The 16,288-nt window shown below is 52.1% G+C and overlaps 2 protein-coding genes across 2 annotated transcripts; one reads left to right on the top strand and one right to left on the bottom strand.

Annotated features, from left to right (window-relative positions):
• Nucleotides 1-3,151: 3,151 nt before the first annotated feature.
• Nucleotides 3,152-10,049, bottom strand: MRPL27 (mitochondrial ribosomal protein L27). Its single transcript, XM_041001081.1, has 4 exons — nt 9,956-10,049; nt 7,671-7,802; nt 7,339-7,406; nt 3,152-3,570 (listed from the first exon to the last, which is right to left on the bottom strand). Exons 1-4 carry the CDS (start codon nt 9,993-9,995, stop codon nt 3,364-3,366), a joined length of 447 nt encoding a protein of 148 aa, XP_040857015.1. The 5' UTR covers nt 9,996-10,049; the 3' UTR covers nt 3,152-3,363.
• A 2,527-nt stretch (nt 10,050-12,576) lies between these two features.
• Nucleotides 12,577-16,146, top strand: EME1 (essential meiotic structure-specific endonuclease 1). Its single transcript, XM_041000660.1, has 8 exons — nt 12,577-13,315; nt 13,410-13,534; nt 13,765-13,851; nt 13,944-14,065; nt 14,541-14,664; nt 14,783-14,898; nt 15,600-15,789; nt 15,970-16,146. The coding sequence occupies exons 1-8, from the start codon at nt 12,577-12,579 to the stop codon at nt 16,144-16,146; spliced, it is 1,680 nt and encodes a 559-aa protein (XP_040856594.1).
• The last annotated feature ends 142 nt before the right edge of the window (nt 16,147-16,288 follow it).

Raw genomic sequence — 16,288 nt, 5'->3', positions numbered from 1 at the left:
TAAGGCTCAAATATGTGGGTCCCTACTACTCATGTGGGACACCCAGATAGAATTCCTTACTCCTGCCTTCTGCCTAGCCCAGCCATGGCTGTGGTGCCCATGTGAGGAATCAGCAGATGAAGATCTCTGTCTCTGCATTTCAAATTAAATTAAAAAAAATTTTTTTTGAGATTAAAAAAAAAATTAAAAGCCCATTTCCTGCTTCCTTCCCTGCATCACTCTCCACACCTCACTGCGAGCCAACGTGAGTTTATAGACCTCAGCATCCCTGTCATCCTGCCCAGGCCAAAGCCAGGAACTCACCCCAGACTCCCACAGCAGTGGCAGAGACTGTGTACTCGTCTGCTGCTTCCTGTTCTGCATTAGCAGGGGGCTGGGGTCAGGAGCAGAGCCTGTGATCAAGCCCAGGTATTGTCTGAGATTCTGGCGCCCCAGACAGCATGGGACAGCCCAACCACCTGCCTCAGGTCATTTCCCTAGTGGCCAGGAGAGGGCACTCTTGACCATCGGTAACAGCCCAGGGCACCTGTTTTTTGGCTGACGTGCCCACCTTGTATACACTATCTCAGGCCTCTGGGGAACATGCAGCCTGCGAGCCAGTCAGATCATCTGGCCTGGCCCTGCCAAGGCACCCACAGGTGGGTCTCAGAATTCGCATCAGGCTAGTTTGTAGGCTGACGGTCTTGTGTGGCCTACAAATCATGGTATAAGTGGCCACACGGCCCTTGCCAGAAAAAGATTCCCCAGCCCTGCCAGGGGAGCAGGCACTTTTATTGTGTTCATTGTGCAGATCAGGAAACAAGCTTTGAGCACTGAAAGGAGGCCTGGCTAAATTCTCATCTTTCACGTGCCAGGATACTACCTGGGCACCAATTTGTGTCCTGGCTGCGCCACTTCCTTTTCAGCTCCCTGCTTGTGGCCTAGAAAAGCAATAGAGCATGGCCCAAGGCATTGAGACCCTGTGAAAGACCATGTGAAAGACCTGGAAAGAAGCTCCTGCTCCTGGCTTTGGAGCAGTTCAGTTCCAGTTGTTGCTACCATTTGGGGAGTGAACCAGTGAATGGAAGATTTTTCTCTGCTTCCTCTGTCAGTCTGCTTTTCCAATAAAAATAAATCTTTAGGGGCCCAGCACTGTGGTCTAGCAGCTAAAGTCCTCACTCTGAATGCACCAGATCCCATATGGGTGCTAGTTCATGTCCCGGCAGCCCTGCTTCCCATCCAGCTCCCTGCCTATGTCCTGGGAAAGCAGTCAAGGACTGCTTTGGGATCCTGCACCCACATGGGAAAACTGGAAGAGATTCCAGTCTCCTGGCTTCAGATCGGCGTAGCTCCAGCAGTTGTGGCCACTTGGGGAGTGATTCAGCAGACGAAGATCTTCTTCTCTGCCTAACTTTCCAATAAAAAAATAAATCTTTTAAAAAACAAAAAGGAGGCAGCCGAGTCATGGTTGGCAGTGAGGTGGTGACAACAGGCTTCAGATGGGATAGCGTCCAGAGGCAGTGTCGATCACTGGGCTGTTCTCAGGCCTGCTGGATGGGCAGCAGAGTAGCGACAGCAAGCACCCTGAGGCACGCAGTTGCCTTCTCAGACCACGATGGTGACTTTCTGGCTGCCGTTCTAGTGATCGGTGGTACTCTGGTTTTCCAGACTTTTTAGCTTTTTTGTTTCCCAAGCCCAACTCGGATCAATACAAAGGACAAACAGCTAGGGGTCAGCATGTCAGGCGCAGGCAGTAAACAGAAGCTCTGGGCCACGCTGGTATGGAGTTCGCGCAGCAGCCAGTGGGGATCAGCTGTTCTCACTCTGCCTTCATTCATTTTGGCAGGACGTGACCTTATTTCCACCCCTGCCATCCTCCTGTACACTAGGTCCTGGTTGCACATTATTGTCATTCATGCTGAGATTCCACATTAACTAGTAGATCAGTCTTGAGTGCATCATGAAGACACATAGGGGCGGAGCTTCTCTGCCTGAATTTCTGGCAGTGTTCCCTACCCATCTTTCTGGAGGGTTAGCTCAGCCAAGAGCCTTGGGTTTTTCAACCTTCTTTGAATCCTCCCAATCAAGGCGCCTGAGGTTAACAGCAGGATTCAGGCCAGCTGGGGTACAATGTAGGGTTGGGGAGGGAGTTCAGGCAGGCTGGGCCCCTGGAGCTGCACAATAATTGGACGGAAGGGAGCCTGGGCAGAGGTTTTTGTATTATGTGGCCTGTGTGCCCGGTTTCCAGGGCAACTATGGACAGCCATTCCTTCAGAGAGGTGGGAACCCTGACCAGAGGAGAGCCAATTGGCACACAGTCCAGCTATACTGGCCAATGAGAAGTGGAGGTGGGCAGGGAACAACTGGGAGGGGTTCTGGGGCTGGGAAGTGCAGAAATGTAGCAGGGTCAGGGCTCCCTGGGCTGCCAGAATCAACAGAAGCCAGCCTCTCCCTGCCAACCCCAACTCCTGAAGATGGTAGAGCGACCCTCATAGCTGCCAGGCACACAGGGGGCAGTGCCATCCAGGGGACACTGGGCCATGTGAAGTGCTGACCAGGACAAGCAGGGGCAGGAGGCTGAGAATCTAGAGAGCTGCTCACAGCTGTCCCAGCTCTGATGAATGAAACTGCTCTGGGCCAGGATGCCATGGTTGTGGGGTGTTGGGGGGTAGTAACGCCATGACCCTGCTGGCTGCCCATGCCTCTGAGGGCACCCTGTACCACTGCTTCTGAGTGTGCAGCATCATCCTGGACAACAGCCTCCTGGTGAGTAGCCGGTGCCCTGTCAAGTCCCCAGGTTAGGGCCAATCCACCGCTGGGCCCTCAATACTGGCCTTCTAGAAGCCCAGTGTCAAATTCTAGCAGCAGTCTGTCATAGCAGGAGAGGGCTGCTGGCCACCAGGGGTTAAGTCCAGGCTTTCGGGTCATCTCCTTCCCCTTCCTAACTCTCCTAGTGCCACCATGCACAGCCTGACCTTGACTCCTGAGGGTACAAGAGGGCAAGTGGCAGTGAGACCCTCAAACTCAAGCTGTCTCTTCTTCCCCTTCTGGGAAATGGAACCAAAGCAAATCCCTCTTCCAAACTCCCTCTCCTCTGCTTGATCGATTGGCCCTGTCCTGCCTGGCTCCCTGCTCGGCACGCATAAAGAACACGGGTAACGACCAACAGAACGCTAGGCAGCTCATCAGGGTTTATTCTGAACCTGCAGACTCGGGGTCACTTCGTTTCTTCTACAGGGTCTCTCGGCAGGCACTCTGGAGTCCCCTGCAGTCACAGCCAGCAGGCCCCTTTAGGGACAATTTGTAGTCACCTGAACTGCTGACTTCTGGTGACGCCTTCGCCACCAGAGCTTTAGTCTCTGTCCGCTGGCCTCCCCCAGGATCTCAGAGCATTGCTACTAGTTTAAAGGTACCCTCAGGCTTGGCAGGCACCACATGGACAAAAGTTTTATAGAGCACAGCCCCCCTGGGCAGACTGGTGACCAGATCCACAGCCTCGGAGTTGCTGGGGCTGGGCACGTAGACCTCCTTCGTGTAGCGGACGATCCCCTCCTCCAGCGCATACAGGCACTTCTTCTTGCCCAGGCCCACCTGCAACACACAGAGGCCATCAGGTGCAAGTAGGGCCGGTGGCCACCACAGGGCTTCAGGACAGACTCCTCCCACAGACCCAGCCCTGGGACTGAAGGGGCCATCAGAATGCTCCATCTCAGGTTCCTCCCATTGCTTGGCATCTCCTTGTTTCCTGCTGTTTTTACTGGCTCCTAATAGGAAGAACAAGAAAACTCCAACAGCCAAATCCTCGGGGCTGCCCACTCCCTGAGGGCTGATGCCTGCAGCCAGGTCTATGTAGTCAGCCAAAAGCCATACTGGACAGATCCCCAAACCAGACCCAGCAAGATGGCCTCAATCACTGCCCCGGGCAGCTTACTTTATTAAACCTAGAGATGCACACTGGCCTAGCATGCAGGAAGCTGGCATCCCATACCAGAATGCCAGTGTTAGATGTCTTCCTCTGGCTCCCAATTCCATTTCTCTGCCAATGTGGTTAAGATCATCCCTATTTGGCAAATGAAAAAGCTCAGCAACAGGGAAGGAATGTAACTTGCTCAGTATCATGCAGTCCCAAGTTCCCCACTCCTGGCTTCAGGCCCACAGGCCCACAGGTATTTGGGAAATGAACAACTGGATGAGTGTCTTGACTCGCTCTAGAAGTGTCACATTAAATATTAGTCTGACATGCATTTGTATTCACATAAAGTTTAGACCCCACAGAAAAAACACATCAAAATTATATGAATATTGCATTTATATGCTAATAAAATATCATCAGCTAACATAAGAGTAGAGTGCTTACGACATATAAGCACTTCTGCTTTTATATAAGTTAACTCATTTAATCCTCACCTAGTGAAACAGGGACTATTTCCAACCCTGTTTGCACATGAATCCAGAGCTCAAGTCAATTGTGTATTGTCCATGTGGTTTTTAAACACTACCTGTTTCAGCATTTAACATTTAGCACTTGAGACTGGATCTGTGGCCACTTTCACCCAGGTAGTCCAGTACTACTCCGTTCTCTCCAGTTAAAATGCTTCACCTCCCATCCAGCTCCCTGCTGATGCACCTGCAACGCAGTGGAGGATGGCCCATGGCTTTGGGCCCCGGCACTCATATGGGAGACCCAGATGGGACTCCTGGCTCCAGCGTGGTCTTAATATTTGTGGCTTTTTAGGGAGTGAACCAGAAAGTGAACATGTTTCTCCTCTTTTTCTCTGTAACTCTCTCTTTCAAATTAACTACTTTGTAAAATCATCTGAGGGATAAAGGGGTTAAGAGCCACACAGAGCTTAAAATGCCACCCGTTCTACCTGTCCCCATGGCAAAGCTAGCTAGCATGCCTGGCTTATACTGAAAGTTTTCACCTATCTCAAAACATATTAGTTTTTGCTGTTGTTACTTTAGCAAGTGTCAGGAGTTAAAGTCACAGGCCTGGCACAGTAGCCTAGTGGCTAAAGTTCTTGCCTTGCATGCACTGGCATCCCATCTGGGTACCAGTTCTAATCCCGGCAGCCCCACTTCCCATCCAGCTCCCTGCTTGTGGCCTGGGAAAGCAGTTGAGGACGGCCCAAAGCCTTGGGACCCTGCACCCAGTCTAGGAGACCAGAAGAGGCTCCAGACTTTGGATCCGCACAGCTCTGGCCGTTGCGGCCACTTGGGGAGTGATTCAGTGGATGGAGGATCTTCCTCTCTGTCTCTCCTCCTCTCTGACTTTCCAATAAAAATAAATATATCTTTAAATAAATAAAAATCTTTTTAGAAAGTTAAAGTCACACATTCAATGTCTTTAGGTTCCAGAGATAAAGCTACTACATACACAATCAATTCACATATAAACTAGTAACTTCCAAATAATTATAAATTACTAACAACCTGTCTGTGTCTTCTAAAATGCCAAAAGGGATAACGGGAGAAGTAACTACAAATGGAACTTAACAAGTATTTAAACTTGTTTTTGTTGTTTGTTTAAAGATTTATTTTTATTGGAAACAAGATTTATAGAGAAGGAAATACAGAAAGCTTCCATCACTGGTTCACCCCCATATGGATTGGCCATAGCTGAGCCAATCCAAAGCCAGCAGCCAGAAGTCTCTTCTGGGTCTCTCACATGGGTGCAGGGTCCCAACGCTTTGGGTCATCCTCTACTGCTTTTCCAGGCCACAAGCAGGAAGCCGGATGGAACTGGAGCAGCCAGGATACGAACTGGTTCCCATATGGGACCCTGGCGCATGCAAGGTGAGGACTTAGAGCTTTCCATGCCTTTCTTGTAACTTTTATTTTTTGTATTGTGGAAAAAAAAGAGTTACAAGAAAGGCATGGAAAGGAAAATGTCTTCCAGGTGCCAAGTATTTAAACTTTGTGAAGCAGGGGATGGTACTGTGGTACAACTGGTTAAGCCACCTCGTAGAATGCAGACATCCCATATCAGAGCCCTAGTTCAAATCCCAGCTGCTCCATTCCACTCCAGCCTTCTGCAAAGGTGCCTAGGAAGTCTGCAGATAATGCTCTGCCACCCACACGGGAGACCTGAACGCTGTCCCTGGCTCCTGGCTTCAGTCTCACCCAATCCTGGCTGTTGTGGTCTTTTGGAAGTGAATCAGCAGAAGGAGGTTTCTCTGTCACTCTGCCTTTGAAATAAATAGATCTTTTAAAAATTAAAATAATGTAAGGCAGATAGTACCATTCTGTCATTCTGTCCTAACAAAGAACTTTTCTACCTCTAAAGCAATCCCAATTCTACGTGGTAGGGAACTGATTTCTGACACATACTGAATCCTATTTTATTAAATCCAAGTTATCTTTCCACCATCTAATAAGAAGTTTAAGCAAAGGAAGGATTTGTAGAAATAATGAAAAATGTCAAGACACTGAAATAAGTTTCCCAAGAGTCCAAATATATTTCCATCACTAAACATCCTGGCCTCCAGGACCCGAGGCTCAGCAGGAAGAAAAAGAACCGCAGGCTGCCAAGGGCTGAAGTAAAACAGGAAGGCTTCTGCGGCACTGTGCTGGGTACTGCGTTGTGTTGCTTTTAGCAGAAGAAAAAAACATCTGATTCAGGGCTAGTGCCATAGTGTAGTAGGCTAATCTACCTGCAAGCACCAGCATCCCATGTGGGTGCCAGATCATGTCACAGCTGCTTCACTTCAAATTTGGCTCCCTGCTTGTGGCCTAGGAAAGCAGTCGAGGACGGCCCAAAGCCTTGGGACCCTGCACCCGCATAGGAGATCAGGAGGAAGCTGCTGGTTCCGGGCTTCAGATCGGGTCAGCTCTGGCTGTTGCGGCCGCTTGGGGAGTGAACCCTTGGATGGGAGATCTTCCTCTCTGTCTCTCCTCCTCTCTGTATATCTGCCTCTGCAATAAAAATAAAGAGTCATGCCTACTTTATGAAAACGGCATCCCAATAAAGCAGTATGACCAGGAACAAAGCAGATGGTTGCAGCCAGGCATGGCTTCTCCATGCGCAGGCAGTGGCAGCTACTCTTCACATTGTTACGGAATCCATCTTTCACCCAGGAGAAAGTGAGGCAAAGAATGTGTAATGAACTAAGGCTAGGTAACCCCTAGCTTTCACATGGGCCCTGTCACTCTCTGAGCCTCTGAAATTTCACCGTGATCTAAGACGAGAATGGTACCCCACCCCTGAGGGACATGGGAAGGAGACACGAGGTTAAGCTGACATAGGAATCAGCCCAACACCTGCACCCAACAAGTGCAACAGCCGTTGTTGTTACTGTGCATAGGGGTGGGCAGAGGAGGGCTTAGAAAGGCAAAGTGGGGAGCCAGCGGGCAACTCACGTGGGCACCTGGATGCCAGCGGAAATGACGCTGAGTCCCAAGGATGTTGCCAACATGCACATAGTGACCTAGAAGAGAAGCCACCAGTGTGCCAACTCTAGGCCCCCAAATGCTGCCCACCAGCCTTGAAACGGGCCCCAACAGAGCTATATTAAGCAGCGCCCACCCCCATGCACACTGCTCCACTCCTCCTGAGGCCCCCACTCCCCCTCAGGCCCTATGTGCCCCTTTAACCTAAGTGAGCTGAGCTGAGAAGCCAGCCCCTTTGGGCTCCTAGCTCCCCTAAGGCAGCAGGGGCAGGGACAGGCGGGAAAGAGAAGCCCTCTACTCACCTTCCATTTTCTTGATGCCATAGTGCTTGCCTGGTGACTTGCCGCCCAGGTTCTTGGAGCTGCCGCCAGTCTTCTTGGAGGCGTACCGGACAGCAAGCGCTGCTGCAGGAGAGGGGCTCAGCAGAGCTGTGGCTGTGGAGGAAACAAGCCCCAGCCCATGGGCTCTGAGAGAGCCTCTCCAGGCCTTGGCAGACTCACCACTAAGCTGACAGGTGGCAGGGGATGCAAGATGGATGTGTGGGGAGAACAGAAGCACCTCCTGGGTGTGCTGAAACGCCTGCCAAGGCAGAGGTCAACCCACTGCTTATCTGGCAAGGAATGAGTGATGCATGAGGCATGTCAGGGTGGTGAAATGGAATAGAGAACACACCACGTGTTCTGAGTCCTGGCACGTTTGGGCCTGCTAAGGAGAAACGAGCCCCATGGCAACAGAAGCAGCTGGCTGGAGGATACGGCCCCATGTCTTGTCAGACCTTCAAGCCTCATGCACAAATCAGCCTTGGGATACCAGACAGGCTTCTGCTTAACCTCACCCATCACCTCCTTTGCAGTACACTCCCCCAGCACACCTGCCAGCTACCTAAAGGGCAGCTGGCCTCAGGGTGACTCCCATAGGCCCCCAGCCATTTCAGAAGGTGAGACCCTGTCTTCCCAGAGCACCCCAGGCAGAGCAGAAAGAGCCATGGAGCAGGCACTCGGGATGCCTGCTCCCATATTAAGATGTCTGCACCTGAGTTGCCCACTGCTCTGCAGGTGGAGCTTAACCACCTATCCACAATGCTGGCCCCAAGGGGGCAGAGCTTAGAGGGGAACATACAATGCCTATCTAGGCATGACAAGCCTAAGATGGCCTCTTGGGCTCTCTTGAAGCCAGGAGTCTGAAACTAAAACCAGGTCTCCCACAGGTGCAGGGATCCAAGCATTTGGGCCATCATCTGCTGCTTTCCCAGGTACATTAGCAAGGAACTGGATAGCAAATGAAGCAGCCAGGATTCAAACCAGCATCTACATGGGATGCCAGAGCTGCAGCCAGAGGCTTAACACACTGCATGACAGCACCAGCCCTGGGATGTGGCCTTTACCTGTATTATGTCACTCATGAATCTCAAGTGCAAGGCCACGGGGTACTCCTTGGCTAAACCATCACTCTTAAGGCTTACTATTATGGCTTCTGTCTGACATTTTCATTTTCACCTCTACTCCTTTCTCCTTTTTAAACTCTTATTTTTATTGAAAAAGCAGATTCTACAGAAGGATTTTCCATCCACTGGTTTATTCCCCAAATGACTGCAATGAACGCCGATCCGAAGCCAGGAGCCTCTTTCGGGTCTCCCACATGGGTGCAAGGTCCCAAGGCTTTGGGCCATCTTCGACTGCTTTCCCAGGCCACAAGCAAGGGAGCCAGATCGGATATGGAGCAGGTGGGACTAGAACTGGTGTCCATATGGGATGCTGGTTCTTGTAGACAGAGATTGGCTACATGAGTCACAGGGGCAGCCCTACATCTATACCCCTTTAAAGTTACATAAAAATTTGCTTCTTAAAATGCAAAACTGGGGGTCACCCCACACAGCTGACACCTGCAAAGCGGGCATGCCATTTGGTTGTGCCACTGGAATCCAATTACTTCTCTCAGGATCTGGCTCCATTAATGGCGTGGGAAAGCAGTCGAAGATGGCTCAGATGTCTGGACCCCATGTTAGAGACCAAGGACACTCCTGGTTTCAGCCCTGCCCACTGGGGCCACTCGGGAAGTGAACTAGCGGATGAAAGACCTTTCTCTCTCTGCTTCTCCTTCTCTGTAGTTCTGGCTTTGAAAATAAATGTCTTTTAAAAACACAGATAAATCTGGCTCAAGTCACTCCCCTGCTCCTCCAGGGAGAGGCCTTCAGCCATTTGGGGGGGTGTTACTACCTTATCCGTGTCTGTTTACCCACTAGAGCCATCCATAGGGTACCGAGAATGTCTCGATGTTTTTCTGTGTGCATTTCCAGCTCCCGCCAGGGTCTGGGACGGAATTAAACTTCCCTACGCTGAACGGCAGACTAAAGTATCCACGTCACCGCCAGCCCGGATCGGGAAGGCGCTGTGCCCGGTCACCGGCCGCCAGGGAAGCCCGCGCCCCAGGGCAGGAGTGCCGCCACGCCATGCTCCTCCGGCGACCACTTCCCCGCCCACCACACGGCGCGGCCGCCATCAGGCTCCCCATTCCCGCGCCGGGGTCCTCCGCGGGCCCAGGTCTCCACCTGCTCGGCGCCCCCTCCCTGACTACGTGGTCCCATTACCGGCCGCCCGCGTCCTCAGGGCCAGCATCGCCGCCGCCATGTTGGCCTTAGAGTCGCTTCCGGCCTTGGAAGCCCACCTCCGCAGCCGGGAGCTCTGCTTCCGGGTTCCGGGGAGCAGTTTGAACGAGTGGCGCGGGGATTTGCAGGTGAGCGTTTGGGTTCGGAGATTTCTACTCTGGGATTCCTCCCGCGGTGGAGGCTGCCGTTCCGAGCACCGCTCCGCTGGGGCATGGTGGCTGGGCAGGCTGACCCAGGGAGGGGCGGGAGCGTGCCCGGCAGGGCCCGGCGTGTCCCAGACCCTGGACACGGTGAGCGGGATTACGATGCCCAGAGCGGTAAATGTAGTGCCTGATTGTCACAGCCCTGTAAAGCTAATATTGTTGTTATCCCTGCTCTATCCAAGAAGAAGCAGGCTGGGGATTACGCCTACCCTGTTAGTACATATTTTGTTCAAAAGAAGGCGCCTTGGGTATGACCCAGCTAGTCCAGTCCTGAGCACATATGCAAGAGAATTGAGGACTGGCCGCCAAAAGCACTTGTAGGCCAGTGTTCATAACCTCATTGCTCATAGTTAAACATGGAAGCAAACCAGGTGTCTCTAGGGTGTGGAAATGAAATGTGGTATAGTCATTATTCCACCATAAAGAGTAATACGGGCTAGCCCACACTGCAACACAGATGACCCTCCAAAATATGGAAGAGCCACGTGATGTGTGAGTCCCCTTTAAAATGAAATATACAAGATGCACAGATCCATAGGCAGTGGATTTGTGGTTGCTAGGGGTTGAGGGGAGAGCGAGAATATGCAACCACTGCTAAATGGCTTTTAAAGTGTTGAAAATGTTCTGGAATTAGTGGTGGCAGTTACATAATATGGTAAACAGATTAGCACTGTTGGAGTGTGTGTTTAAAAAGGATGAATCAGTTTTCTGTTTAAATATTTGTTTTGAAAGGCGGAACAACAGAGTGGGAGAGACAGAGAGAAATTTTCCATCTGCTGATTCACTCCGCAGTTGGCCGCAGCATGGTCTGGGCCAGGCCACAGCAGTAGCCAGGAACTTGTCCAGGTTTCCCATGCAGATGGCAGGGCCCAAGTGCCTGGGCTGCCTCCTGCCTGTCCAGGAGTCAGTAGCAGGGAGTTGAATTTGCAGTGGAATGTTGGCAGTGCAGTGACCCCAAAAGAGAAATGTTAGATTACACAGTTTAGAACTTTTTTTTTAAGGTTTATTTTTATTGGAAAGGTAGATTTATAGAGAGAAAGAGAGACAGATCTTCCACTCACTGGTTCACTCCCCAAATGTCCACAACAGCTAAAGCTGAACTGATTCGATCCAAAGCCAGGATCCCCCTCAAGGTCTCCTATGCAGGTGTGGGGTCCCAAGGCCTTGAACCATCCTTTGTTGCTTTCCCAGGCCACAAGCAGGGAGCTGGATGGGAAGTGGATCATCCAGGACACGAACCAGTGCCCATATTGGATGCTGGTGCTTGCAGGGGAAGGATTAGCCATTTGAGCCATGGCGCTGAACCCTTACATCTATTTCTTTTTAATTTTATTTTTGATAATTTTTACATAGTTGATTAGGATGAAAAGGGTCAAGGGCTAGAGGAAAGTGGGTGGGAGCATTGTTTTCATTCTTTTGTCCTTCCAGTGTCTGGGGTAGAGGGGAGACGGGGCAAAGCCACACCCAGCCTCCCCACCATTCCAGTGTGCCCAATGTGAGGCATGCTCCGAGGGTTCCACTCAAGTGGTTTTTTGTTTGTTTGTTTTAAGAGTTAGTTTTATTGGAAAGGCAGATTTACAGAGAGGAAGGTCTTCAATCCAATGATTCATTCCTCAAGTGGCTGCAATGGCCAGAGAGCTGAGCCGATCAGGAGCCTGGAGTCTCTTCCAGGTCTCCAGCCCAGGTACAGAGTCCCAAGGCTTTGGGCCATCTTTGACTGCCCTCCCCCAACCCTTTTTTAAATAAAAGCTAACCATTGGGCCCCAGCACAGTGGCCTAGCAGCTAAAATCCTTGCCTTGAACGCGCTGGGATCCCATATGGGCACCGGTTCTAATCCCTGCAGCCCTGCTTCCCATCCAGCTCCCTGCTTGTGGCCTGGGAAAGCAGTTGAGGACGGCCCAAAGCCTTGGGACCCTGCACCCATGTGTGAAACCTGGAAGAAGCTCTGGGCTCCTGGCTTCAGATTGGTACAGCACTGGCCGTTGTAGCTACTCAGAGAGTGAACCAGCAGACAGAAGATCTTCCTCTCTGTCTCTCCTCTTCTCTATATATCTGACTGCAATAAAGATAAACAAAAATGTTTAAAATAAAAACTAACTTTTGACATCTTTGTTTCCAAGAGAGAGATCAGGAGGCTGGTGATAAGTGTTGTTGATAGGTCAGTGAGGTTTTGTAATAGTATCCCTACTTGGTTTAAACCTCTGTGTCTACTGAGGAAAGATTGGATGGTGCTTCCTGTCACACCACAGATGCAGCTGTTCTGGGTTCCGGGAAGGCTGTGTTGGGGATCTACTCTTTCTTTGCTCCTCATATTTTATAAGGCTCAAACACAATTGCGTGCCGGGGTCCTTATCTCCTCTCCTTTGCTTGTAGGGGATCCATGCACACAGCACGCAGCGATGGCTGTGAAGAGGTCATCACCGTCACTGCAGGGCAGGGAGAGTGACTCCGAGGAGGAGCTGCCCACATTCTCCTTTCTGAAGAGGCAGCCACTGAGGCAGGAGAAGGTCACAGTGGTTGTCACCTCAGACTCTGAGGGCTCCTGTCCACCATCGCCAGAGTCTCTGGGTCTGTCCCCTGGCCCGGTCGCAGCAGAGACGGGGCTGCAATCAGAGGCAGTCCTGGTGTCCAGCAGTGACAGTGAGGAGGGGGAGGAGCTGATTCCCTTGGCTGACAGACTCACGTGTAAGTTTGTGACCCGCCAGCAGCTGAGCCCTGAGGACTCGAGTTCAAACGCCTTGATTCATCGGAGTCATGAAGGAGCATCATGTGACTGGGGAAACCAGCCCTTCTGGAAGAGCCTGGATGCTCCCTTCATTGGCACTTCAGAGAGGAACGCCTCCAGTGACAAGGACCGTCCACGCCATCAGCCTCCAGCCCACCAGCCCACGCGCCCCACACAGACCAGCAGCTTGATGGCAACCAAGGCGACTCCTGACATCCCCTTTCCCCAGAGGACTGCCAGGTGTAGTAAGAAGATGCAGGGACGGCCGCAGCCGCAGGGACCACGAGTGAGCCGGAAGGAGAGCCCCCCGAGGAGGCAGGAAGGAAGGAAGAAGGCAGTGGCGCCAGTTAGCAGGCCAAAGGTCCTAAGACCAGAGGAATGCTTGAAGCACATGCTTGTGGTGCTAGACCCAGGTCCTGCCAGCACCCCGTCCTCCCCATCCCCACCCGGAGCTGTGGTCTCTACGTGTGGGCCCCTCACTGACAGCCCCTTTCCCATCCGCCGCAGAGCTGCTGCAGACGGAAGGCGGGGGCCAGGTGCTCGGCGCGCTGCAGTCCATGGAGTGCCGCTGTGTGATCGAGGTGCAGGCCGTGCCCTGCAGTGTCACTTGGAGAAGGGCTGGGACAAGTGAGGTATGGTTTTCCAGCTGACAATCTGAGAGGCCCCAGGTTTGAACAAGTGAGGGCTGAGGAGGGACAGGATCCCAAGTGGTTGTTTCCTGTCACCATGACTGCATTTGAGAAGAAAAATAGAATGCTCAATAGTCATGCACCCATTCGATCACACAGCAGGCTGGGGCACTCTCACAGGTGTTGTAGGCCGGCTGACATCTCTCCATGCACTGTGTCTGGTCCATTGGCAGGATGGAGAGGACTGGATGGAGGAGCCAATGGTGCTGGTGTTGCTGCTGGCAGAGGCGTTTGTGTCCATGGTCTACAATGTTAAGCAGGTGGGCAGAGCCCGAGGGCTGGGAGCTGAGTGTGAAGTGGTATGCCACTTGTAGCTGGGAGCATGTGTTAGTGCTGGTCCTGCCCCTTGCAGGGAATTCTGGGCAGCACCGAGAATGCGAAGGAGACACTTCAAGGCTTTGTCACAGACATTACAGCAAGGATGGCGGGAAAAGCTCTTTGTCTGGTGATCCTGGATCAGGAGAAACATTTCAGGTTTGAGTTTGCCCAGGAGATGAATTGTTAACTGGGGACAAGACATTGGCCTGGCTGCTTGGCGTGCTCGCATCCCCTATCCAGGAGTCAGGGTTCAAGCCCTAGCTTTGCTTCAAATTTCAGCTTCTTGCTGATGTACACGGGAGGCTCAGATGGTTGGATCCAAGTCAGACTTGGATTGAGTTCTGGGCTCCTGGCTTTGACCCAGTTCAATCCTGGCTATTGTAGACATTGGGAGAATGGCTAGCAGATGGGCACTCTACCTCTCAAATAAGTAGCTTTTTTTTTTCCCCTAAAAGGGGGCAGCTCTTGGACTAATGCAGGTGAGTTTATTCACGCAGAAATGGGTGACTCAGTGAGACACACCCCCAAAAGTTCTGGTCCAGTCTTCCTGCCAGCCACCTCTACCCCCCCCCCTTTTTTTTTTATTGTGAGCATAGCCTACAGCTGCCTGTTTCTTTCATCCCTACTTCAGTGCCCAGAATCCACCGAAGAGAAGGAAACAGGTAGCAGCACGAAAACAGGCCAAGGAGAAGCAACAGCGGACACAGCCAGAAGCCAGCACAGGGCGTGTGGTGTCCCGGGTAGACGTGGAAGAGGTGAGAGCTTCCAGAGGGGAAGCGGAGGGGCTGGGCCGCAGCTGCAGGAATAGCAAGAAGGCTATCCCTGAGCTCCCTGCACCCCTGCAGTAGTCCGTCGTTGCTTTTGAGTTTCCAGGCTTTGGTGGATCTACAGCTACACACCAATGCCCAGGTTCGGATTGTGCAGAACTGGAAAGAGCTGGCCGACCTTGCCTGCGCATTCACAAAGGCTGTGGCTGAGGCACCCTTCAAGTGAGTGCCCCCAACAAGTGCAGCCTTTGTGCTGGGCCTTGCCCTGTACAATTCCTGCAGCCCCCCAAAATGTTTCTTTTCCCCAGAAATTTGCTGGCCCACTGTCTCAGGCTTGAGGCAGAAGCTGGCCTTCTGCTGGAGACGGTTGGGATGAGCAAAGCCCAGTCTTCTAAATATTCTCCTTTGCTAAAGTATGTGTTCTGCAGGTTGATGCTGGCTTTCCAGGACCTGCCATAGCTGAACACACTCCTGCAGTAAAGGACATTTCTGGCCTATTCAAGTCAGACTAAGAGACTTCAGACATAATCCTGTCCAAGTCCCTTATACCATCCTTAAGGAACTTAGGTCTCAAGCTTGACTTGTCCAGGTTCCTAGCAAGTCAGGAGAACCAGAAATACCCCACACAGCCTGCTATCTTGGTCCTTGTGCTTCCCCATGTGCATGGCCTCCCGGGGTAGTATAACATACCCCTCTCCACCATCACGCACCTCGCTTAATGTACAACAAAAGAATCCAGTCCCTGCTCTTCAAATGGAAAGGATCCAATACAGTAAGAAAGGCGTACTGTGGAAGGCCAGGACTTGGCCTAACATTGGGTGCACCTCTTCTGAGTCACCAGAGGGTCTTTTCAGTTCCCACTGAGGGGACAGATGTAGGAGAGGAGCGAACTGTTCACAGCTCTGCACCTGCACTGTCTGCAGGAAACTCCGAGATGAGAGCGGCTTCTCCTTCTGCCTGGAGAGTGACTGGGCAGGAGGGGTGAAGGTGGACCGTTCTGGCAGGGGACTCGCGCTGGTCTGGAGGAGACAGATTCAGCAACTGAACCGCGTCAGCCTGGAAATGGCCAGTGCTATTGTGGACGCCTATCTCTCCCCACAGCTGCTGCTCCAGGTATGCCACTCTGCAGGTCTCTGCTCAGTGCCCTGTGGTCTCAGCTTGGCTCTGTGGATCTGCTGACAGCCAAGTTGTTGGCCCACGGAGGGAGGACAACCTACGCCTGTTGCCCACCCTGCTCATGGTTGAGGAGGACCATAGATGGTTGGCTAACAAGAGGCCATTTATGGTTTTCAGGCGTATCAGCGGTGCTGCTCGGTGCAAGAATGCCAGAATTTGCTTGCAGATATACAGGTGCGCCGTGGAGAAGGTGTGACATCCACCTCGCGCCGGGTCGGACCGGAGCTGTCCAGACGGATCTACCTCCAAATGACCACCCTGCAGCCAGACCTCTCTCTAGACAGTACCGACTGATGCTACCCCTCAGTAACAAGGATGGCTTGCTTTGCCCTGGGGAGGCCCCAGGGGCCCTTCTCAGTCTCCTTGCTGGTGAGTTTCCCTATGTCAGCACAGCAGAAGGCTGCAATCCTTGCAATGACCTTCACAAGCACAGAAT

The sequence above is a fragment of the Ochotona curzoniae genome, unplaced genomic scaffold (genome assembly GCF_017591425.1).
Source record: "Ochotona curzoniae isolate NIBS_2020 unplaced genomic scaffold, NIBS_Ocur_1.0 scaffold_2453, whole genome shotgun sequence".
NCBI lineage: Eukaryota > Metazoa > Chordata > Mammalia > Lagomorpha > Ochotonidae > Ochotona > Ochotona curzoniae.
The sequence above is the reverse complement of the archived record's forward strand: the minus strand, read 5'-3'. Positions and strand labels throughout refer to the sequence as shown.